The sequence below is a fragment of the Pezoporus flaviventris genome, unplaced genomic scaffold (assembly GCF_033815535.1).
Source record: "Pezoporus flaviventris isolate CSIRO_AGI_PZ_B2104156 unplaced genomic scaffold, CSIRO_AGI_Pfla_v1 ptg000037l, whole genome shotgun sequence".
In the NCBI taxonomy this organism is placed as follows: Eukaryota; Metazoa; Chordata; class Aves; order Psittaciformes; family Psittacidae; genus Pezoporus; species Pezoporus flaviventris.
Window position 1 is genome coordinate 23,484,933 of NW_026892585.1, and position 24,644 is coordinate 23,509,576.

Genomic DNA, 24,644 nt, shown 5'->3' on the forward strand with positions numbered 1-24,644 from the left:
CTTACTCCCTCTCAGGAAAATAGGTAAGTGGTGGCACTGGGCAATCAGCTGCACTAAGTGCTAATTTGCGAGCCATATGTTGACTGCTGAGCAGCATTCAGGCTGGCAAATAACCAAAAGGTGAAATGAATGAATTCCCACACATCTGAGAAAACATTCTTAGGGGCCCAAATTCTGAGCCATGCAGATGGCACTGCGTTAGAAAGACAGCTTTAGAAACAGGCTCTAGAGATGGCTTTACCTTGTCACTTTCACTGTCTTTGAGGGAAAGGCTGTAGATTTAAAGTCTGTCTAGACTTCAGTAAAGCCTTTGACGTCATTTCCTACAGCATTCTTCTAGAGAATATGCCTGCTTGTGACTTGGACGGGTGTACTCTTTGCTGGGTAAAAAATGGGCTGGATGGCCATCCCAAGGAGTGCTGGTGAATATAGTTAAATCCAATTGCCAGCCAGTTACAAGGGCTCAGTAATGGGGCCAGTTCTGCTTAATACTTTTATGAACTATCTGGACAAGGGGATCGAGTACACCCTCAGTAAGTCTGCAGGTGACACCAAGGTGGGCAGGAGTGTTGATCTGCTGGAGGCTGGGAAGGCTCTGCAGAGGATCCGGACACACTGGATTGATGGGCCAATGGTATGAGATTCAGTGATTCTAAGTGCACTGGTGAGGCTGCATCTCAAATCCTGTGCTCAGTTCTGGACCCCTCATTACAAGAGAGATACTGAGGTGCTGGAGTGGGTTCAAAGAAGGATAGCAAAGCTGATGAAGGGTGTAGAGCACAAGTGTGATGAGAAGCATCTGAGGGAACTGGGGTTGTTTAGTCTGGAGAGAAGGAGGCTCACGGGAAACTTTATCACTCTACAACTACCTGAAAGGAGGTTGTAGTGAGGTGAGGGCTGGTCTCTTCTCTCAAGTAACAAGTTGTGTCAGAATCAACTATTTTCCTAGGGAAAAAGCACACTCCCCACAGTAAAAAAGCTCTCCACCCCCACTTCACAAAGCCCAAAGAAACAATGCCAGTAAAATTAGCAGAAGTTTTAAAACACAAAAGGTGGATCAACTTTCACAGCACTTTTATCCTCAAATTAGGGGTTCCACGGAAAAGGACAGGAATGTCAAAAGCAGATTTTTTTTTTTCTGAAAACCAGCGTTTCCCATCTAAAAATGTTTTGCTGAAGATTTCCAAGCCATTTAATTCTAAAAGGACCGAAATCAGGAAGATACATGAGATACTCCACTGAACTAAAGAATTTCATTCTCACTTGAGGATTCTTCAATAGCGATAAACTAAATTACCCTGAACAGCTGCTCAGATTGAAACTTCATTTCACTGAAAATGAAGCATTTTATGGAATTAGTTTTCATCCAGAAAGTAGCACTAAAGAGATGGGGAGACTTTTCCGTATTTTATTGCCGAGTGTCTTGCTCAGCAATCGGTCCACACATAAGTTTCAAACTCTCATTTTGCCAAATTCAGAATAATCAGAGACGAAAAGCTCTTCCACAGATCAGAGCAGGACTTGAATTTGGAGCTCCCATACCCCTGACTAGTCCCCTCACTGATGGGGTTTCAGCACTCACATCTCTTGCCAAATTGCAAGATTTGAACGGAATTCTGGTATTGCAGAAGCATTCAAAAAGTCTTATTTTTCATTCCAGCATGGAATTGAAACCAAACTTTGACACCTCAAAATTGCTGCAAAACAGAGTTGTCCTCCAGTCAGCTCAAAGGGCTGCATTGTGTCTCAGGAGCTTGCAAAATAACTAGATCACAGTTCTAGGTCCAAGCCCATATTTGTGACTGTGCATTTCCGGAGGTTTTTAAGACACTAGACAAGCTTTCAATACATCAGATGCAATACATGAGTTCTGCCAGTATCAAATATGTTCTTGCCTTGCTATGTGGCTTTGACTAGCACTCGAACAGGCAGCGACTTTAGAACTTGCATGCGCAGCAAACAGCACTGAAGTAGTTCTGTCAGTACTGGCTGTGCAATTCTACTGCCATTAAAGTGCAGGTCCTTAATTTTACTGCCATTGTTTTATTTCTTGTTTCCAAGGTTCAGTGACACCGAAGTTCAAAGGCATCCAGTCCAACCTCAAGAATCTGTAGGCTGTTGTGCTTTGAAGCTTCCTGACTGAACAGGGGCTGTACAGAGTTTCCATTTTCCTTGGCACCTGAGCCCTATTCCCTAAAGGCTTAGGTAGTGTTAAGAATTGTGCAGATGGCTTGTGCTTAGTTTAAACCACATACAGGAAGCTTTCTTTTAGCTCAACTTCTCTATTGTTATGCTATATTAATAGGTTCTTTTGAAGCTTAAGAAAAGACTGAGCCACCTAAAAAATAGTTCTGGGTGGGGAAAGTTATTAAAGAGCAGATTTCCAAAACCTGAAAAACTGTTTCATTTAACTATTTCATTGTCTGCATTTGCAGCCAGGTTTTGCTCATTCTGGGGCTCAGAGAGAGGAAGCAGCACTCCCATTTTTGAAATTATGGGGTTTGAGTTATAGGTATTCATTTATAAGTAAACGAGCATATTTATTCTTAGATTCTTGTAGTTAAGCCAGAAAACGTTGGCTAGCCACTATGCAAACATACAGATATGCTCTGAATTTTGATCTTGCTCTTTGTACACAGATTCAACAGAGAATTATGCCAACCTTAGCTTGTGCTAGAAGGGCTGATTTTGTTGTGCTCATATTAGCAGTCAAAATCAAAAGCAATTTCAGAAGTGCCTTGCTCAGACCAGCCCTCAGTGCCACCATCTTTTTTGCTGCTGCTGTCCCCTCCTAAACTCAGGGTTCACCCTTGTCAGTCCTGACACTCAGTTCTCCCTGTTGGCTACTCATTCTTGCACATCTGAAGCCTTGAGTGGCATTTCTCTAGTGTCTTAAAATCTGAACACAAGCATGTCCCTGCTGCTTTAGGTGGGGGTGTGTGGCTGTATGTTTTTCACTTCACTTCCTCCAAGGGACAGTGCCAAAGCGGATGTGTTACTTTGCAGCAGGGGTGCAGGACAATGCAGTGCTCAGGGGAAGTGGCCGAACTGCTCAGCTTCTGCTTTGATTAATTTTTTCTTTCATTCTTTTTTAAGTGACATTTGAGACATCAACAGTTTCTCCCTTCCACACAGAAATCCCCCTGCACCACAAGCAAAGCTTTCTTTTGTGCAAAAAGAGGAAGAGCCAAAGGAGCTGTGTGGAGACTTGTCAGCTGTAAGCCAAATAAAGACAGCCTGCTTTAGGGCATTGTAGGGGTGATCAGAGACCCTTAAAAAGGTAGTCATAACAGTCAAGGAGTGGTGGCTTTTGCTGAGCATGCAACCAATTACCTTCAACTGCTTGGACTCATGTGGAGAAATTTGGAAGAGAACTAATACCTTTTGGGGTATTAGACATTTGTTTTTCAAATATCTAGGCTACATATTGCAGCTCTGTGGCAAAGAAAAAGGGCTTAGAGGGCCTGAAAGAGACATGCATGTTCATCTCTGTTAAAAAAGTATACCATATGGTAGAGATGACATATTACTCAGTTCCAAGAGCAGAGCCCAAACTTAAAGCATGCTTTTCTGTGGCAAGAAAATAAAAAAAAAAAACAAAAAACAAGAGAGAACCCCAAATGTTCATCAAAACTATTTAGCTGATTGTTACAGTTCATAGCTGCATTCATGCAGTTGTAGTCTGCTTGCAGCCAAAAGTCCAAAACAGCCATCCCACAGCATAGTCAGTCCTCCGGCACCGTTATTTCCCAAGTTCTTTATAAAGCAGATTTTCTGAGAGCAAAGGATGCACATAGGAATAAGCAATGCAAATCTTCTGTTTACTGCCAGTGACATTGGGCTGTCTAAATATATTCCTCCAGGAAGGGCCATTAAAAAAAAAAAACAAAAACAAAAAAAGTTGGGTTTTTTTTCACTCTTCCATATGTTGAGAAGCAGAAGGGGTCCCTGCGATCTGTGATTCTTTTAAGTTTTGGGGGTGTTTTTTGTTTAACATTTACTCCCTTTTTTTTTTGCCAAGGGAAGTCTCTTGAGAATAAGGATTTGTGGTTTGTGTATATGTGGAAGATGGAATTGTCTTAAACTGTCCTTCTGCATAAATGAAGGAAAAACATTCTTTGTAGGTGCTCTAAAGAATGACACTAACCTGTGCTAGCCAGGAATGTCACTGTTAGAAAGACACTTCCTTGAAACCCTTTGAGAGAGGCTAGGCATTACTTGCTCCACATCTGGTTGATGAACCTTTCAAGCAGCGGAAGCCCATCCTGGTTCAGGATTCAGGTCTTTCTCCAAATAATGAATATGCCCTTCAGATATCACATCACCTGCCTCTGAATATCTGGTGGTTCCAGCTGCTTTCTGGCTGACTTTTTTAAATGAAAAAGTGATTACCGGTGGAATTGGAGGGCCAGAGGTACCGCTTGTTCTAACTGTAAACTCTTTTCCCTCACCCCTTTCAGCATTGCTCACCTTCATTTTGAGAGGCTCAAAGTAGGGAAAACAGAAGCTTGTGGCTAATGTAGTTAGTGGCAACTTTCTTTCAGAGCTTGTTAAACTTTTCCTTTTCGCATTGACTTATTTGGCCTGATACACAGAACATGAGTCAGTGACACTAATATAAACATCCGCCCGTGTCATGCTGCCAACACAAGCTACTTGCTTAGCTCTGGTTGCACCTTCTGTTGTTTTAGTCCATTGAGGTGAGACTCCCAGGGCTTCTTCTAATCAATCCCCTCCTTCATGGAAAAATAATGTCGTACATTTGCTCTGACTCAAAGGAAGAAATAGACTGGGAGAGTACATTTCCATGTGTCCGATCAAATCAGGTTCAAATAAACTCTGACCCTCCTTCTTTAATCTATTTTCAGAATAAAACTGTTCCCTTTTAAACTGTTTATCTTCCCTAAGAAATGCTGAACTAGAAGGTCACTTCTAGAGGTGATGGGGCAGCTTCCGCCACTAGAAAAATGATTGATTGGTACCGTTCCCATTATATCTCCCTATTTTAGAATACATCCCTGTGTGCTTCTATGTATTACACATAAGAATGTGTTAGTCTGTGGACTGCACCAGCTATGGAGTTTGGAACAAGCCATCTGCTTTACAACAGGACAGTCAGAAAGTGACACACAAAAAAAGTTTTCAGATACACAAATCTGTGCAAAAAGTACATGGGGAGGTGACAATTCCGATGTGCCACCCATGCCTGATTGTGCCTGTAGGATTCAAATGCCTGTGTGCATGCAGGTGTCTGAATTTGTTCTAGGAACTCTCACATCAAAGTATGAGAATGAGATTTGCTTTTCAGATGTGTATGCAGGCATACATATTGTGCTTGAATATTAACAAGTAGTAGTTGCGTGTGGGCAGGCTTCCTGAAGATGTCTTTACATGGATCCCACTGAAATATATTGGATCTGGAGTGATAACCAAGCAAGTAGGAATTCACATGCTGCATTGTTTATTTCTTTATCTTAGAAAAATCAATGTGTTTTAGTACTTACTGGATAAAGGGGCAGATCTGTTCAGAATACATTGACAGAGTAAATACAGGAGACTGGCTATTATACTGAGGAAAATTAAGGTTTCATCCATAATAATAATAATTTTTAAAAAGCTATTAAATTACATTAGGTTCTTCCTCATTCAGTTCTGACTTTTTATAAAATAAACAAACAGGGAAGTCCTGGTAAGTGGAGGCCTGCACCCAAAACAGTATTTTAAAGTAAGAAAGCAGTGACGATTTTTATTATTTACTGTCAGTGGAGGAGATCATGTGTTGCACTCTAAATAGAAATTATAATTATTAACAGCCTCCTGTATGCATAAAGCTATGATATTATTTAATGTCTGCCTTTCTTCTGTTCTTTACAGATGACCCTCATAAGCCAGAGGAGAAAGATGAAATTTCCAAAGTTACAATCATAAGTCTTGTCCCATTACTGGTGATTTCTGTTGCTGTCATTGTTATCTTTTATGCCTACCGCACTCATAAGAAGAGGAAACTCAACAAGGCATGGGAGAAGAATGTTAAGCCCAGGAAACATAAGGACTGCAGTGATGTTTGTGCCATTATGTTAGATGATGACCGCTCAGACATCAGTTCTACCTGTGCCAACAACATCAACCACAACACAGAATTGCTGCCCATTGAGTTGGACATTGTTGTTGGCAAAGGAAGGTTTGCTGAAGTGTATAAAGCCAAATTGAAGCAAAACACATCAGAGCAGTATGAAACTGTGGCAGTCAAGATTTTCCCCTATGAAGAATATGCCTCCTGGAAAACTGAGAAAGACATTTTTTCAGATGTAAACCTCAAGCATGAGAACATCCTCCAATTCTTGACAGCGGAGGAGCGTAAGACAGATCTTGGTAAACAGTACTGGTTGATCACCGCATTCCATGCTAGAGGAAACTTGCAGGAGTATCTCACACGGCACATTATCAGCTGGGAGGACCTCTGGAAACTGGGTGGGTCCTTGGCCCGAGGTATTGCCCATCTGCATAGTGATCACACACCCTGTGGTCGACCCAAAACACCTATTGTGCATAGGGACCTAAAGAGTTCCAACATCCTGGTGAAAAATGATTTAACCTGCTGTCTTTGTGACTTTGGGTTATCCCTGAGGCTGGACCCTTCTTTGTCTGTGGATGACTTGGCTAACAGTGGACAGGTAAGTTAAAAGTTTGAAGAGGGGGTTGTGCATCCTGCCAATTGGTGTCTCAGTTCCTGGGGGAAAAAAAAAAAAAAAAAAAAAAGAGGAAAAAGCCCCTCAAAATCATTAAGAATTAATGTGAAAGTGTTTATAGACAAAGACACTCTAAACTTAACATTAAAGCAACAGCAGTCAATGCAAGCAGACATATGATAAGGATGTGCTTCACATAGTAACGTTGTGCCACAGTTTTCATGCCTGATGGCATTACAGTTTTGTGTGAGTAGACCCACTCCTGGCTTACCCCAGCATATGTGAAGTCTGTCTTCTGTCCTCAAGAGGTGTAAGCAGATAACTGATAGATAATAACTTTGAAATGACAAAAATAAACTTGTTTATTTAAAGTAAATAAACTTGTTTGGTACATTCTCCACATACAAGCAAATGCAAGAATGTCAAATAACAATAATTGCCCTTTTGTGCTTCTTCAACTAGGTAGCGTGGGTAACACTCATCTATTTCAGAGGTAGGCCAGCAGAATGTTTATAAATGCTTCAAAGATTAAATTTTTCAAGTACATCTCTAAATATTGGCTCTTCTGATGACAACTCATAGTATAAATTCAGACCATTTGTTAATTGATTCCTAATTATTCAATTATACATACATACATGGTTTTTTATATTTTTATATGTAGGTCCCTTCAAAGCCTGTTCATTTGAGATGACTTTTACTTCACATGGAACTAATATTTTGTTTTAAAACATTGTCAGGGACAGCTAGTGCTCTGCTGAGTCCACAAGAGCTTTGCTGTTGTTTATCTAATGAAAATCTGTCTTTGAAAGTCTCTTTAGTGAGATGCAACATCTCTTTAGTGAGATGCAAATCTGTCTTTGAAAGTCTCTTTAGTGAGATGCATTTTGAGAAGATTTATTAACCAGAGCCAGGAATGAATGATAACCAGTGGAGCCATATTTAAAATAATAAGAACACCACTCACAGTTACATACCATTTCTCACCAGACCTTTCTGGAGTTCAAGTGAAGTCATACCATATTCTCAGCCTTAAGACTGGTCCCATTTCGGATAAAGTGAAAACAGCGTTCAGCAGTGTAAGGCAGGGGCTCTGAAACTCAACCCCACAATTTGATTGCTTAAAGCTGACTGTTACTTGTACATTGGTTAACCCTGTATCAATTTCAAGTTGATTTCTCTGGCATTATTCACAGACACTTGGAAGTAGGAGGACAGTGTTGATACTGCCACTTCCACAGTCTACACCAACACTAACAACAAAGAGCAGAGCTGCTCTGTGCAGGTTGCTGCTTTGGTGTCAGTGACCTTGGGCACCAGTGTTGAGGCCCACTGTTTCATTTTGTTTAGCTCCAGTGAATCTGGGGGTGACCTAGCTAGTGTCATTCTCCTCCGTGACAAGTAGTATGATGGTGTGAAGTGATTCTACTTCGACCTCCACCTTAGTTCTTCTGGGCACACAAGTGTTACCCACTTAACTTTCCCAACATGCCAGTGGCAGTGTTGTAGCTTTTACTGAAGGGGCCTTCATGTTATGCATAATTTCTAAACTTTACCCTTTGACTCAAACCCTTCCCACCAGTAGGTCCAACTTTTTAAAGTATATAGTGGAGCTGACCCATTTTTAATTCAAGAAAATGTTTAGCTTCCTATGAAATAAATAAAAGAGTGTATTTTACCATTTTTTCTAGTCAGTCTGAGTAAGGCAAGTTGTTGGGGTTACAAAGCCATCTTCTTTCTGATCTATTCAAGTACCTTCCATATCATGCAAATATAGCCATTATTGACTATACAATACTAGTGCCCTTAGTGACTGGCTGGAACCCATCTTTTCCCCCATTAGAACCTTTGCAGTCTTTTCAGTTTGGCCATCCATGATGGTTAATGTTTGCAAACATCTGAATCTTAGAAGAAGTGTAAGATCTCCTGTAAAAAAGATTCAAAAGTCACTGCAGGAAGGAAGATGGACCCTCACTAAAAGCTTTGGAGAAACAAGAACTGAAAGCAGACTGGTATTTGCAAAGAGAAAGAATATCCAGACTCTAGAGGGATGTACCAGAGTTTAGGTACCTAAAATGCCTTTGGGACTCAGGGGTCACCTTTCCTCAAAATACAGGAAAAATATCTGTGACCCAAAGACTTGATAATCTAAATGCAGATAAAAGGACATATGCAGAGTGGAATGATAAATCCTAAGGATGGAAATAGGATTGACTTGATAGCATTCCTCAAGTAATTTTCTCTCTGCATTTCCCATTGTACTGTTCAGTTACAGGGCTTCATCCTTCATTGTTCAGCAAAGCTACAGAATCATTGTTTCTGCTGCAAAGAGGGTGTGAAATGTCAGATCAGAACAGCACTTTGTGACAATGTTATGAAGCTGTATTTAGGACCCATTAATTCTTGCTAAAATCAGCAGGGATTGAAGCTATGAGACTGTGGTCTATGTACAGGTAATCCTTCTTAAACTTTGGATGAGATCTGCTTGGGGAAGAAGTTATGTGTTGGGGAATAAACAGGGGGTAGGAACGACATCTGCTGGTTTCCGTACATTCGTGTTCTGTAGAGGAGGGAGATGCTGATCACCTCAGTGATGCTGAGACATGATTGTCCCAGCTACCCATTCAGTGTAAGGCTGTTGCTCACATGCTTGGCTTTAAATTCATCAGAGAGACCACTTAGTAGGGAATTTAACTTTGGGACTTATCACACAGGTTTCTTTCTGTCCTCTCTTTACAAAGGTTTTGATCCTACTACCATTTGCATATTTTTGACAGAAATTCTCTGCTGTTGCAGAATCCTGTGACAAACCCATGTTGTTCGTCTCTCCTGTTGCCTTCTTATGGTACATTGCACTTTTTGTGCAAACTTCCCCATTTGCCCTGAGCCTGGGGTGATAAGACGTGTACAAAAGCTTGTAAAATGGATGTTGTAGATCTCTCAGAAATGTACCTTTACTGCATGGCTTCTTGCGGTTGCAGACCCAGTAACTGGAATGATCTCTTGCAGTTCTACTTGCCACTGGGCAAGGTGTAGTGCAAATAGCTCATATAAATCACAGGTCTTACTTCACCATCCACTTGTGCTTGTTCATCTCTGCAATTAACCAGACACCTTCCCTGTGAAGACTTTGTCATTTCAGAGCAACTGTTGAGTGATCCAAAAATGCTTCCCTAAATCCTTTCTTGTGATAAAAACAGACATTTAAACTTTGTCTTCTGTAATGCAAGGTCATACTCTAGATCTCAACAAAGCAGCTAAAATCATTGCTGAAAACTCCTCAGTATGAATAAAGTTTATGAGAACAGCTTTTCAAACAAAGGGGCTGATCTTTGGGTTTAATTCAAATGTGTGCTTCTGCATTCAGTATTTGTGTATTTGCTTTCTTCTGCCAGGCCTGCATTTACCACTTTCCTTTTAAGCCTACCATGAAAAGAAACAGCTAACACTGTAATATGCAGCACAAAGGAGTACAATGTGTTTTTTGCTCATCAGTAAGACAGTCAGCAGCAATTGCTTCAGGCCCAAAGGGGTGTATCTGCGAACATCCAAAGAGTGAGTGAGTTTGTCAGTGTCAAAATTATTTGCTTAAGGAACTAAAAAGGGCTTTTTTGGTATTTTTATCTTTACCAAGACAGAGGTGCAAGTAAGTTAGTAGTCAGGACATTGCCAGATTCCCCTGGCAGCAGAAAATACGGCCTGTGCCAAGTATGGCCAGAATTTTTGGATACATGTCAAATGGCACCGTTTCTGTGAAAGCTGAAGTTAAATCACAGCAGAATCCAAACTATGATTTACAATTTCAACTCCTGAGCTCTCCCTGATCTCCTCTACTGTAGGTTGGCACAGCGAGGTACATGGCCCCTGAGGTTCTAGAGTCCAGGATGAACCTGGAGAATGTGGAGTCCTTTAAACAAACAGATGTGTACTCCATGGCTTTGGTCCTCTGGGAAATGACATCTCGCTGTAACGGTGTTGGAGGTAAGTGTCATCATTTTCTTTTTCTCTCTAAAAGTATGTTTAGACAGACATGCTCTTGTAGTTGTCTGGGGAGGAGACAATTCTTTTTAACTCTCACCAGGTTTTTTAGTGTATCTAGATGCTATAAATTAACAGGCCTTTGGCAGCAAGACACACGTGTGCATAAGCAAGATTGAAGGGCAAGCACCTGAGTGCATGAGAAAATGGGTCTTTGATTGCTGTAAGGATAAATCAATCCTACTGGTTAGGTAGACCAGTTTTAAAGATTATTAATGTCTGGGTTTTTTCCTATAACATCTTAAGTACCCATGGATTGACTCAGTCTGGTTGACTTCACCCAAAATGATTGGAAACATAAGACAATTTGAAATATTAAGACCAAGAAGTGATAATTGCCTCCCATTTACTTTCATGAAATGCTAATTCTGAAGCCTAATGAGGGCCAGTTAAGTGTCACATTCACTAGCTGATCATTTCAGTAAAAGCCATCATAGTGATACAAAGGCCTTCTTGCTTTCTGAAAATCCCCAGCTGCTATTCGTCATGTTTTGTTATGTTGCAACAGATCATCATTATGAGAAATCAAGGGAAGTTTGCTGTATAAAATTCAGTAACAAAATAAAAATTATTGGAACTGACTATCAGAATAGCTCCAGGAAAAGCTGCTATGCTTGTTCATATTCAGAGTTTGATTACTGAAACAAAGTCCCCATTTCTGTTTCACCTAAAGCTCCCCCAGGATTCCCAGTGTGCAGCACTGGTATGTGCTAGAAATCAGAAAAGTTGCTGTTGAGCTCTCTGCGTTACATATTGCCATGTTTGAAGATTTTGACCTTACTTCAGGGACTAATGAGGCTAAAATTGCATATAAAAGTCTTCAGTCTGCTGGAATTCTCTAACATTCATCCTAAAAAACCTGCTGCACAATCCAGGGCTTTTACAGGCAGTCTAAGGAGTGGGGCTGTAAAAGGTAACACTAATGTGGGTATTATAGTAGATATGCAACCATGATTTGATTTGTTACCCTTCTTCCAAAAATAGAGGCTCCATTTTCATCAGACCTGGAATGGTTCCCTCTTGAAGGGCTGCCACAGAGCCAGGGCAATCTTGCAGGCTAGAGCACTAGGCTAGTACAGGGGCAAAACCAGTGTCCCATGGGAAGATGCGCCTAGCTGCTTCTTGTTTCTCTACTAACATCTGTGGGATACTGCAAGGGTGTCCATGGAGGTCTCTACAGCCACTCTGCACAGTGGCTGTGTGGCTGCATCACAGTGCCTGTGTGCAGGAGGAGAGGAATGCTTCCACCTCAGATTCCTCCTGTGCCTGACCAGCATTTGGTCTTGCTGTGTGGGCTGGATTGTGGGCAACAGGTTTGCCCCTGTTTGCACTCTGCTGGGAAAGCTACAAAGCGAGTATGTATGCAGAAATCTAGTGCTAGCATGAAAGCATGAAAAAAAATTCTTTTCTGTTCAAACATTTCAGGGAAAAAACATTTGGTGCTTCAGGAACTGAACCTCAGTCTGGCATATTCCAAGGCAAACCTATCCACATTTAACGGTCATGGTCATGCCTGTTTCTGAGTGCATTGGCTTAGCCTTTCATTAGCACTTTGTAAATGTGGCTGAGGAGATTTAAAACCTGAGAAAAAGAATCTTTGCCTGTCTCTTGAGCTCTTTCTGTTTCTTGCATTTAGGAACTCACCTTATTAATATAAATATGAGCTGTTTGCTGTGGAGTCTTTCATCTTTGCTGATGCCTGAGTCCCTTCCTGTTCATATTTGCTGAGTATGGTGAAATGGAGATTGTGACAAAAGCAAACCTTATTGCTGCTGTTCTCAGAAGGCAACTGCCTAAAGGAGGATATAAAGGCAGTTTCATAAGGAAAGAAAATCATCAGCGTGTTTAGCTAGAGGAGACTGACCCATTATAACCTTAAGAAGAGTTGAAGTCATTTCAGGAAAAAGAAAGATTTATCTGGCGCACCATCCCCTTTGTTTTCAAGGTGAAGCTTAATGCCTGCTTACATCCTGATTTTCCCTGTTCGTTTTGTCCCTCAGTCATCCTCATTGCCAGAAACACATTTCTTGAATTTCATTTCTCTGTTTCGGTTATCTTTCCAGGGGTGAAGTCTCCAGCAAAACCATGAGAGTACTTGGGCCAATCTTAGGGGATGGAACCTGTCTTAGTGTCTCCATCCAGAGCAGTTAAATACTGGATGTAGCTCCCTTGTGACTGGTAGTGAGACTCAGCAGCACTGCACAGTATCTCTCATTTTCCCCTGGTTCATGCAGCTTGGCTATCTTTGCAACCAGCTGGTGAAATACCCTTACAATGATTCATGACTACAGCTCCCCCTCTGCTTTCCCTCTCCATCTGTCACTCATGAGACTCCCTCCTCTCCTCACAGCTTTCCCGAGGAGCTGCCTCTGCTCATGCAAGCCCCTCTTTTCTTCCTAAACTGTTTAGGCACTGAGACAAATGGCTTCATATATAAGCTGGAGCAGGCTGACCGGACTGCAGCCACCCTTTCCAAAGGAGACTAAAAATGTAGGCACCGTCTTTGCAGGGCAGGCTTTACCATGGTGTCAGCTCAGTCTTGCTAGAGAAAGCCCATGACTTTTTAAGAGGGCAGGAGTGGCAGCCTAAGCCAAGGCAGGGGCATTAAAAACTTTCATTAGGGAGGAAAGCATGGGGCAGGGGGGCTAATTGCTATTCAGCCACATAAAGATACAGTCACTGACTTCTTTCACAAAGGGAGTTCTCAGGATTTGTTTGTCAGTGTGCAGGTGTTTGGTGAGTGTGGGAGGTAATGGAGGCAGGTCCTTTCAGTACAGCAGCTTTGTCAAACACAGTCTCCATGCTGTGCCAGGCCTTTTCAGTCAGCAGACGTTTAAACAAAAATACCCAGCAGCATAATCTATACTGTGAAGCTGCTGTAGTAAATAAGCAGGTGGGGATCGGCTTTTGAGAAAGGCCATGCTGTTCATTGTTACTTTGTTGTGCTAAATATGGAGAAGCAGAAATGGGGCACAAGGGAAAGGGAGACAGAGGCAAAGATCAAGTTTGACTGATTTTTCACTGGAGTGTAATTTAGGAAGCATAGTTAGAAACTCAGTAATACTACTTTAGGGAGAACTTGAACTGCTCCATGCTGCTGTTAACTTGGTATTTCATTCAGCACAACAGCTGTGTACCAGATGCTGCACGTTGCAAGAAATATAATTTCCATCTCAACCACTAGCTTTCAGAGCAACACGGCTTTAGCAACTGAGGCAAGTGTAATTTCTCTGACAGCCTCCTAGAAAGAAAAGAAAAGCATCTGTTTTGTATCGGAACTGTTTGGGGGGGGAGGGGACCGGGACTGTTAGGGTGGCAGCTATTTGTGCATTCTGCACTTCATGAGATGCTCAGCTTTCATCATATTGACATGGAGTGGTGACAGTTTTGGTGGCAGGGAGTGTTTTGATAGCCTGTACAGCCTGGGGCTGTTCCTGCACACTGGGCCCTGAGGTGGCTGCAGCTGCAGCGTGATTTAAACCTTTTCTTCTGTGGAGCGGTGCCCAATTAAGGCATGTGTGTGCTGCGCTGGCTTGTGATGACATATAACCCCGAGCTGGTACATCCAGAGAGTGCAGCATCACCCCATAACAGGAATTCATGCCCTAGAAATTCTCAAAGTGTCACCGCAGTACTACATGTAAGGTAGCAAGTGCCATGCTTCAAGAAGCCCAAGGTAGCACTACACTGATGTCTTCTATGTTCCTCTACTTTCCCACCTCAGGATCCAGCACATACTAAGCAGCTTGTGACCATACACTGAAGGTAGAGCTCATGCACTCCCAAACCTTTGAAAGAGTGGCTGTGTCTTTGATCATCAGATATGAAGTCAGTTAAAAGATATTTGTGCAAGGGAAGATGCACAGTGAGTTCACCCATTCCAACACACCCTCACCGTTCCCAGCTAGCATCTGTACTCTGAAGCATCCCTGCCCATGGCAGGGGGGATTGGAACTAGATGATCTTAAGGTCCTTTCCAACCTTAACATTTCTATGATTCTATGAAGGACAAACAGGGAAACCTAGGAAAAATGTGAAGTAAGCATTTGAACAGCTCCTTAAACATGGCCATGAAGTGGCTTTCAAGCCTCTGCTTTATTCATTATTATCCCTTTGTGCAACAGCTAAACAGATCCACTGTCCAGATTCCTCTGGCATGAAGAAAGACACAATCTGCCCACACACAGAGGTGTGTGCATGAGCCGTCACAGTAGCTCTACTATTGATTGATTTATCCTTTATGTGGCTCTCCCCTTGTAAACTCTAAATGGAGGGGTATTTCAAAAGGATCTAAAAATTCTCAAACCACAGCCCACTGCTGTGGACTGTGCTTCACAGCTGATTTTTGCTGGTTGCCTTTCACCTCACTCCTGCTTTAATTCTACAAGTGAGCCTCCCTCTTCCATCCTGAGAAGCTGTCCCGCAGAAATCAACAAGAGAGATCATATGAGGGAGTGTCAACAGGGTTTGTGGGTATGCTGTTCTGACCCAAAGGAAGAGAATTTCACTGCAAAGAGCTTAGAGTAGAAAAAGAACGCATGAGCAAGGCATATTTTTCATGAGAAACCCACAGCCAAATTTTTCAAAGCATTCAACAGGCACAACAAATAGATCTTCAGTAATGTCTCTCTTAGGGGCTAAAAATCCAATCCCAGCCTTTCTGGGAGCTCTGGCCAGGCCAGTGTCAAAGGACACCAGAGATACAGCAATTATTAGTGCAAGATAGCTCACAACCATAACTTAAATGCTGGAGGTTAAAGTTGAAAGAACGCTGCCATTACTGAACACTAAAGGTGCTGTATTTCATGGTGCCTGAGGTATTCATCGTACTTCAGCCAGTTGTCATTTTTAGTGCCTGACTGGTGTAAAAACAATCAAAAGAAACATATAAGGCATGAAAAATAGATTCAGTGTCTATATACAGCCATGCACAAGCAGCTAGGCACAAACATCTTAACCTGCCTCAAACTGACATTTGCTATGTCTGCTGTAGCACATCAACATGATCCATGAATAACCCCAGCTGTTACTGCAAAATGTGTCTGACACCTGAGATTCCACAGCATCAGGATGATTTACTGCAAGAGGATTCAGTGGGCTTTTCTTTGTAAATGAAAGAGAAGGAAGGAGATCCTGCATGCTTTTCAAACTGAGGGAAGGCATGACTATTACTACAGAGTCATTACAGCAAATTAGCATCTGGCCTCGATTTCTCTTTCTTTACCATAAAAGAACAACAAACAAGCAAACAAACTGTTCAGTCTTTACATTTGGAAGAGGAACGCTTGTATCACAGAAAGAATTTCTCAAACAGGGAAAACGTAATACAGACATCAATTTTTGAACCATCTCATAAACCTGAATGGCCTTTGAATTAACCTCAGCAAGAGGAACAGGTCAGTAGTACAGCAACAGCATCCCTCTGTTGGGTATTGTGATTCCTCTGATTCCACATACTGCAAGATCTCAGAGCTTTGGCTGCTGTCCATGACCACTACCCCAATCAAACCATGGCTGATGAAGATGTAGGAAATGGACATCTAGGTCATGCTATTTAATTTTTTCCAGGGAACATTAATATTTTGGTTAGCTGTGAAAGGCATCTGCTTTGTAATCTTTGTGCATCCACTGCATAGTAATCCAGGTCTGACCAGCAAGATGGCAACTTCCCAATTAACTTCTAGGGCTAAAGTCTTGTAAATTTACTTTGGCTGAGTAATCTTTAACTGAAATTAATGTGGGTGAAAATGGTATGCCTTCTTCTAGAGAGAAGAAAGCAAAGCAGACTTTGACCCTTGAGACTGAAAGAAAGTGGTTTACGTATGAGAAGATAGGAGTTGTGTTTTGGGATTATAGCCCCTCTCTGGAGCATTGTGTGGACAGTGGCCAGCACCAGATGGTTCAGGAGAAGGAAGGAGAGCTCTGCAGGAGGCATCTGTGAGGTGATCTGTTGCACTGCACACAGTTGTTTGCAGCTGGATCTCTAAACACTGAGTGTGTGTGCTTTCCAAAATGTTTGTTATAGTAACTTGGCTATTATTTTTAAGCATTAGAAATTCTTTTTCTGTAGCCTGATAAAGTCTTCATCCCATGGCCATCGCACAGAAATCGGAGCTATAGCCTAACTCTAAGATTTTAGAGAAAAGTCCACCTTTTAGTTATGTTCCATACTATCTTGTTTTTATCATGATATCATATCATCTTGGTTTTTTTTATCTTTTTTTTTATCTTTTTTTTATCATATCATTTTGGTTTTTTATCATAATATCATTTCATCTGTTTTTTATCTGACCTATGTCATCTTGATCATTAGTTATTTTCGTTACTTTATCATATGACACCTTACCGTTCCTTTCCCTCTGAAGTAAACAAAGACAAGCTTTAGAGTTTCTTTCCATATTTTATGGGCCTTTAATCAGTATTATCACCCTTCTCAGAGCTTTTTTTTTACCGTAAAATGCCCCTTGAGAGTAGTGAGCAGCTTTGGACACTGCATTTGAAGTTTGGTTGGAACATTACATAACAGTACTGTGTCTCCCATCTCATTCATCTCTCTTCACACATTTTCTGGGCGCTCACATGTATTCCCCAGACTGCCTTGTAGATTACACTTCAGTTTTTCTTGCCCTCAATTAATTCCTAGAAAGAAATAGGAGGCAGTAGAGCAAGCCAGCTTCATAAATCTTTATCTGGTACTAGAAAGTCATTAGGCCTGTGAGTAGAGTCTCTATCTGTTCCCAAAGAAACCACAGCATTTTCTACACTGTGTCAGCATCTGCTATAATATTTCCACTCTCAGAGATTTCTTGAGTTTTCTCCAAAGGTCCCATATGTCAGCTTCTTCCTTTCTCTCTCCAAAGAAAAGTGAAAATATGCAACATGCAAACAAAAACTAGAGTGGCAGCAGCCCCTTCAGGAAGCTGTGCCCCTACATCATGGGCCAAAACTGATCCATTTTGGGAAAGAGGCCTAAAATAAGAGCAGACTACTACTTTCTATAAATGAACACAGCTCACTAATAAACAAGGGCAGCATGGCAGCTTCCAGCACTGCTCTTTGTTGTATCTTTGTCCTTTTCAAGCAACTATTTCATCCTAGCAATCTGGCACATTAACATCTATCATGACCTAAATAGATTTCAGTTTATATTTCACCTGGTAAGTGTGAACACCAGGGGACCTAAGGGCAGCTGATTCTTGCAAGCCTGGCTCAAGCAGAACTCACCTTGAAGCTCCTGTGTGTTTTGCCTCAGCACAGATTGAAAGTCTTGCAAATCATTATAGGTTATTCTGCTGCTCTAACTGTTGCTAATATGATTATATACTAAAGGGTTTGAATGAAAATTGTTTAGGAAAGAAAAGGGCAGGGAGGGGACATGTGGGAGAAACACATATGAAACATTTTTGAAAATGCCAACTGGCTTTGCTTTGTTTGGAGCTGGTCAAGCAGAACAGTGGCACTTGAGTGGCTAATCAGTAGCTCTTACTCCTCCAGAGAGCAGCCAGCTCCCTTCACACTTGGCACCAATGCAGCATAGTTGAATACCCTTGTGTTTGCTTATTTTCTTGGCAGAAGTGAAAGAGTATGAGCCCCCATTCGGCTCTAAAGTGCGAGAACACCCCTGCGTGGAAAGCATGAAGGACAGTGTCCTAAGAGACAGAGGGCGACCAGAGATCCCCAGCTCCTGGCTTCACCATCAGGTAAGAACACCACATGTGAGCAGCTGGGAGCTGCACTGTACATTTGACTGCTTCCTGAAATCTGAGCCTTAGTTCAGTGCCCTGCTCAGCAGGCTGGACATGTCTTTTGCACAGATTACAGCTCTGTCACATGGTGACACTGGTGCGGCAGTGGTTAAGACACCACAGTGCTTTGCATCACACCTACCCCCAAGCTCTAGGATTTCTGCTGCCCACCAGTGCAATCTAAAAGGGATCAAAACAAAAAGATTGAAAACCTGAGATCTGACAATCATCCAGACAACCACAAAGTAATTAGGGCCTTAAAGCACACTGTGTGTAGGCTCTGAAAGGTCAAAAAGAACAACTTTACACACGGGCCCCTTCAGCAGAGAAAACAAATCTCAGTACTTTATCATGGAGACCAGTCATAGTTGTATCCCAGCAGTTGACAAGTTTAAGAAAATAGGAAATGAGTCTTCAGCAAGGCAGTCTGGTTTTATTCAGGTTGCACATTAGCAGTCTGTTTCCCTTCTAAGTCATGAAGCACTCTGCCAGCTTTTCCCCATTCATTGACACCGTGGTTGCACTTCCTAGGTGATAGTAGATTTCTCAGTAGATGAAACTGAATGGAAGCATGCCGAAGGCATGCATTTTTTCACCTTTGCTATGAGCTGTTTTATCAGCAGAGATAAAATGCGAATTGTATCAGAGAAGAAGCAAGGCTTTGTTGTCCCACTTTTCAATGAAATATGTTGAGTGGTCTTTACAGGCAGAAGACATTGTGAACATTTATAAAAGCCCAGGCAGACAAGATCAGATAGTATTTCCATCAGAAGCAATGCAACACCCCCTTTTTCATTCAGTTAAGATGTTAAAATCATAGTCTAACACCTACTTAAGGAAGGCAAGTGAGTGGCCAAAATCAATCATCTTTCCAAACAAGAACAGTGCATCTGCCACCTGATGATTATAGCAGCGTGTACCCCCTTCCTGGACCACAGGGACTTCCTCCTTATGTAGTCATCTGTGATAAGTAGGGTTATTGATGAGTGTCTTTTAACTGGGGAGGAAAGCTGTATTTTGAGGGACAGGTGGATATCTGGTATTAGCAGCACTAAAAATCTCTTTATGTTTTTAGGAGCCATAGGTCTTATTAGGAGCCAACTATCTTCTAACAAGTTGAGCTGGGAAGGAGAGGTTATAAAAGTGCTCATCTTGATAGAAAAGAACTAGTTGCAGAAGTTTTATAAAAATTCTTGATGAGCTAGTAAAATGAAACATGAGTTGACTGCAGTTGTTTGTTTTCCACAGAGGAAAAATGAAGTCTAAACTAGTAATACATATGTGGTAGTTTAGAAGAGCCCAATTAGCAAAGCAGAAAAGAATCCTGAGCCTATTCATTTGAGAGAAAAATAAAATAAAATAATAGAAAATGTTTAAAATTAGGAACAGTATGAGAACATTTCTCAGGATATTCAAAAGACATGGTCTCACATGAGAAAAATTAAAGAAAAGAAGGGTAGATAACTGCTTAGGAAAACAGAAGATCTATAGGAAGATCTCTGGACAGCAAACCTGAGGATAATCAGAGTTTTCTCAAGAGCAAAAAAAAATCTAGCTTAGTACCAGTCTTTTGCTGGATATGAAAGATACTGCATATACTAATGCAAAGGTCAGCAAATATTTCTTTTCTGCATTTGAAGAGCCAGATGACCTGAATGTAGTAGAAGGTGATGAAGGCCCCTAAAAGCACATGTCATTGGCACCTAAAGCAGGCCTGGAGCAGCTTAGGTGGCCCAGAGAGTTGTCTGCATTCAGGCCAGAGCCCCACTGCAGTGTACCACTGCATTACATGGCAGTAAAAGTGGGCAGTACCACTGGTTAGGCCTTGCAGAGAAGTGTCCAGGAGCTCATTTTACACACAGCCAGTTGTAGCAGAAGGTGTAGGTGTGTCAGCATGCCCAGAGTGCCTGCGTAGGGAAGCACTGGGCTCAGGATCCCCATGGTGCTCAGGCACCACGGCTGCTCTCATAGCAGCAAGCCTGAGTGTGTGCTCGAGGTATGGGAGTAGAGCTAAACTTCATCGCCTTTGGGTTTACATAGCAAACAAAATGATTGCAGATTGGGACCTAAGTGTCCTGCCTTCGACTTCAGATTTCTTCCCTGTGTAAAACCCAGACCTCACTCTGCCTCCAGTACAGGGCACCCACCAACTGGGAGGACCACGTATCTCCGCTTGTGTGTCACCAGGATGGGCAGAGCTGGCTCCAACAGGGTTCAGCTAAAAGTCTAAGGCAGGAAATAGATGCTTGATAACACACTCACAAGACATTTAATGAAAGTGGATTTAATACCCTTCATCTAAATCCCTTCAGGGTTTCACATTGTGCTGTCTAAAATGCAGTGATGCATTGGCTTCCACAGGGCTGTGACAGTTTGCAGCAGCTCAGGATCTGCTTTAAGCTCCATAGAAGTTGACCTTACTGTAATGGCTCTTCCATATTCATTTCCTTCTTCTGCAGTCGTGTTTTTGTAATGAACTCATTGTTCATTGTGACGAAATTCTGGAACGGATTTACATATTACAATTTCCCTTTCTCCCACCCCCTCCTTTAATGAGATTTGTTGCACTGCTGATTTCAAGTTAATGTTTAATATTTAATTTAATTTACTGCTTGTAATTTCAATGTCAGCAGAAAACTAATGTTATTTGTACACAGACAATAATGTTCTGCTATTAACATTGACATCAGTCAACATCACCAATTAGGTAAATTATGCAATTAATGCAGTCTTCTGGAATGTTATTTTTTTTAAATGGGAAGTTTTAGATAAGTCCTACTTAATGAGCTTTTAGTGTCATAAAGCAAAGCACACAATTTCCTGGCAAATACCTCATGTTTATAAAATGCATTACAGAGATGCAACTGTGTTTTGCTCCTGTAAACACATGCATCAGTATTGAAATGAAGGTTAAATAGTTACATCTGTGAGTGACGTGTTTAAGTGTTTGTGGAACTGTGGCCCATATTTGCACATAGATTTAGTTAGTCTGCAAGAAATTAATAAAGGGATTATGTAGGGCTCGATATTGCTGACGAGCAGAATTTCTTTTGAAAAACTCAAACAGAATTCACATACACAAAGGCATGGGTTAAGTGGGAAGTCACGTTATCCAAGAATTCTGATCATATTTATTAAAAAAAACCCGAAACTACTTGATTCTATAGCACCAGTCCAAAGCATCATTGTTCTTTGTTATAAATTATCAGAAAATACATTTAGTACCAACTAAAGTGCTGAAAATACTGTAGTAGGGTTTCTTTGAAAAAAAAAAAACCCACAAACAAGAAAAGCATGCCCACATGTATGTAGCAGCAGAGCCCATAGAATACTTCCAGGACACACATGTATAATGCCCTGAACTTCAGAGGACACTAACACAACTAACACACATGGGCTTTGGCAGTACCTGGCCCTATCATGACTGCTCTCTCTGTGCTCTCTGCAGGGCATACAGATGGTGTGTGAAACTCTTATTGAGTGCTGGGACCACGACCCCGAGGCCCGGCTAACGGCACAGTGTGTTGCGGAACGCTTCAGTGAGTTCAAGCATCATGACAAGCTCTCAGGAAGAAGCTGTTCAGAGGAGAAGATCCCTGAAGATGGCTCCATGACCACTGCCAAGTAGCGTGCACCCGAGGGCTCCAAAACAGGGAAATCATTCCTAGATGCATTCACCTTGGCAAAGGAAGAAGTCTCAATCGCTGACTTGACTTACTTCCTGGAGGACTGAGGCTGTCACTACTCCCTGTAGGCTCTGGCTCTGGACAGGGAGGTGTATTCACGGGAATTAAAAGCCAGGAGTAGGTGTCATACCCTAGTACTGGCTGCTGGCATCATGTCATAGGAGGAGCTATATATGTTAGCACTTCCTCAGGAAATGGGATTTGAAAATAACTAATAACATTATGCACTTTATTAATGCCTGTATATAACTATGAAAATGCTATTTTTATATATATATATACATATATATATAAAATGTGTGTATGTATATATATATCTATATATCTGTAAACAGCCATGCTCTGAAAAAAAAAGAGTTAAAGCAAAAACATGTGCTTCCAGGAAATTACCGGTGTGTTGGAGATCCCTCCGCTTAGGGTCGGAGCCTGGGGAGACTGGCATAGCACAACACCAGCAATTGTGCACTAAGCGCTCTGCCAAAAAGATAGGAATAATATGTGATAAGAAGATGGCTTTCAAAGCATGTCAGTAGCCAGTTGGCTGCGGGCCTGCAGTTCACAGTTGCAGGAGCAGTCTCACATAGGACAGACCAGTTTGGCTTTGCAGTTGTTAGCTACATGGTCCAGTCTGCAGCACATCTTGGAAATTCAGGCATGCCTTTGCCCTCTCACCTTAACACTGACATCCTCAGTGTCCCAGAATGGGAGTGCATGGATTTTTGGTCCCTCCCAAAACTGTTTTGATATCTGTTTTGATACAGAGGTCATTCATGTTACATGTTTATTGCTTTGAACTCAAGCTGCTTGCAAGCAGGTTGCAAAACAGCAGCAGGATGAGTTTTTCCCTCCTCCCATCCCCACCCCCAAACCATACAAAGCAAGACAGGACCAGCAATCCAAGCAGATGTTTTATATTTACTGTGCTTTCTGAGTGCCGGCAGTACTATTTTTTTCCATTCCTTTTACCTTGATCGTGTTGCTGTAAGAACAAACATTTTTTTTCCCTATACATCACGTCTAATTGCTTGACACTCCACAGTCTGAGTGTCCTCTGTGTTTTCTAGAGAAAAGTAAAGAAAATGGCCAGTGCCTTTTATTTTTGCAGAAGGACCTCGGAGGGGAGGGAAAGCTCCATGGCATTAGGTTAATGGCATATCCTGCTGTCAGCACTGCTTGCATATAGGGCAACTCAGCAGTTAAGAGAAACAAACCAAAAACCCAAGAAAGACAATTCGTTCCAAAAGCATCCTTCAGACACTGCTTGCATTCTTTCAGTTCTTCAAAATGTTTAAGGCAGTTGACATCACATTTGGCCTATATAAATGAGAGCAGTGTGTTTAATAAGTGCTAATAGTTTTGTCTTCAGGAGTTTTGCAATGATTTTTCCATATTATTCTTCCCTACAGCATGTAAGCAGGCCTTGGAAATCAGAAATTCAGCCAGCACAAACCAGCCCTCTACAGATGTACCTGGTGTAATTTATTAAACACAAAGACAAACAGTGATATTTCTCTAGAAGATTTTGCTGTGTAAGTCGATAGGAATCATACTTATTCAAATAGGAGTTAAGGTTTATGTTGACAAATATTTTATTTGAAATGGTTTTGTATCTGCTTTTTTATTTTCCTTTCATTTTAACCAAACTACTCAGAAATATTTAAGCAGAGCAGGGCAAAACCTCAACAACTACAGTGGAATTCAGAGGATATTATGTCAAATTTTATAGAGGGGGGGATGTTTCTCATAGAAATAGTGAAGCGTGGGCAGGGGCAAGAGCTGCAGGCAGGGGCTGCAGGAGTGGGGTCCACTGCCCTCTAGCCATGCACCTCGGCTGCCCGGACTGCAGCCTTTCTCTTCCTTCACCCATGCTGAAGGTCAAGGCATGGTGTCCAGTAGTTCCTTACAATACTGACATTTTATGGGGGTTTTTGTACTACTACATGTAAAGGACAATTTTATTCTTTTAAGGAATATTTCACCTGTACATTATGTATGAAATAGGAATGTGAACAATATATACTCTTGTATATTGAAAGTTTCAAGCACTTAACTTGCTTTGTAAACTGTTTGGGGGTTTTTGGTCTGTTTTGTTTTGTGTAAAGCAAATGTTTATTGGAGCAAATAAAATAACACAGACTCCAGTTTGTCCTTCATCTCTGCAACATCCAGAATAGGAAGAGGACTCTTCCTAAAATGTTTCAGGCCCGTTCCTTCCCACCAGAGGCCTGAACGTCATGATCAGTGTGTCCACTGGCCTTTCCATGTGTCTTTTGCTGATGACTCCTTCCCCCACCCTCCATCCTGCCCTTCAGCAGAACAGCACTAGCAGATACCCAGACTTGCTGGCCCATTAACCCCTGTGCTGTAAAACCTCCATAAGTCTCCGGGCGAAAGCGGAAGGGAGAAGAGAATTCACAGATTATGAGCTCATACTTTTAGGTTCCTCAGTTCTCGCTGTAGGCATGCCACTTAAGGACATCGTTTAG

The 24,644-nt window shown here is 41.7% G+C and overlaps 1 protein-coding gene across 1 annotated transcript in view; it reads left to right on the forward strand.

Annotated features, from left to right (window-relative positions):
- TGFBR2 (transforming growth factor beta receptor 2) overlaps positions 1 to 23,360 on the forward strand; it is a 56,560-nt gene extending 33,200 nt beyond the window's left edge. The window contains exons 5-8 of the mRNA XM_061465007.1: positions 5,875 to 6,674; positions 10,529 to 10,670; positions 18,300 to 18,427; positions 21,921 to 23,360. Coding sequence (XP_061320991.1) covers positions 5,875 to 6,674; positions 10,529 to 10,670; positions 18,300 to 18,427; positions 21,921 to 22,100 — 1,250 coding nt within the window. The 3' untranslated portion in view covers positions 22,101 to 23,360. The remainder of the gene's footprint in view (positions 1 to 5,874; positions 6,675 to 10,528; positions 10,671 to 18,299; positions 18,428 to 21,920) is intronic.
- Positions 23,361 to 24,644: the final 1,284 nt, after the last annotated feature.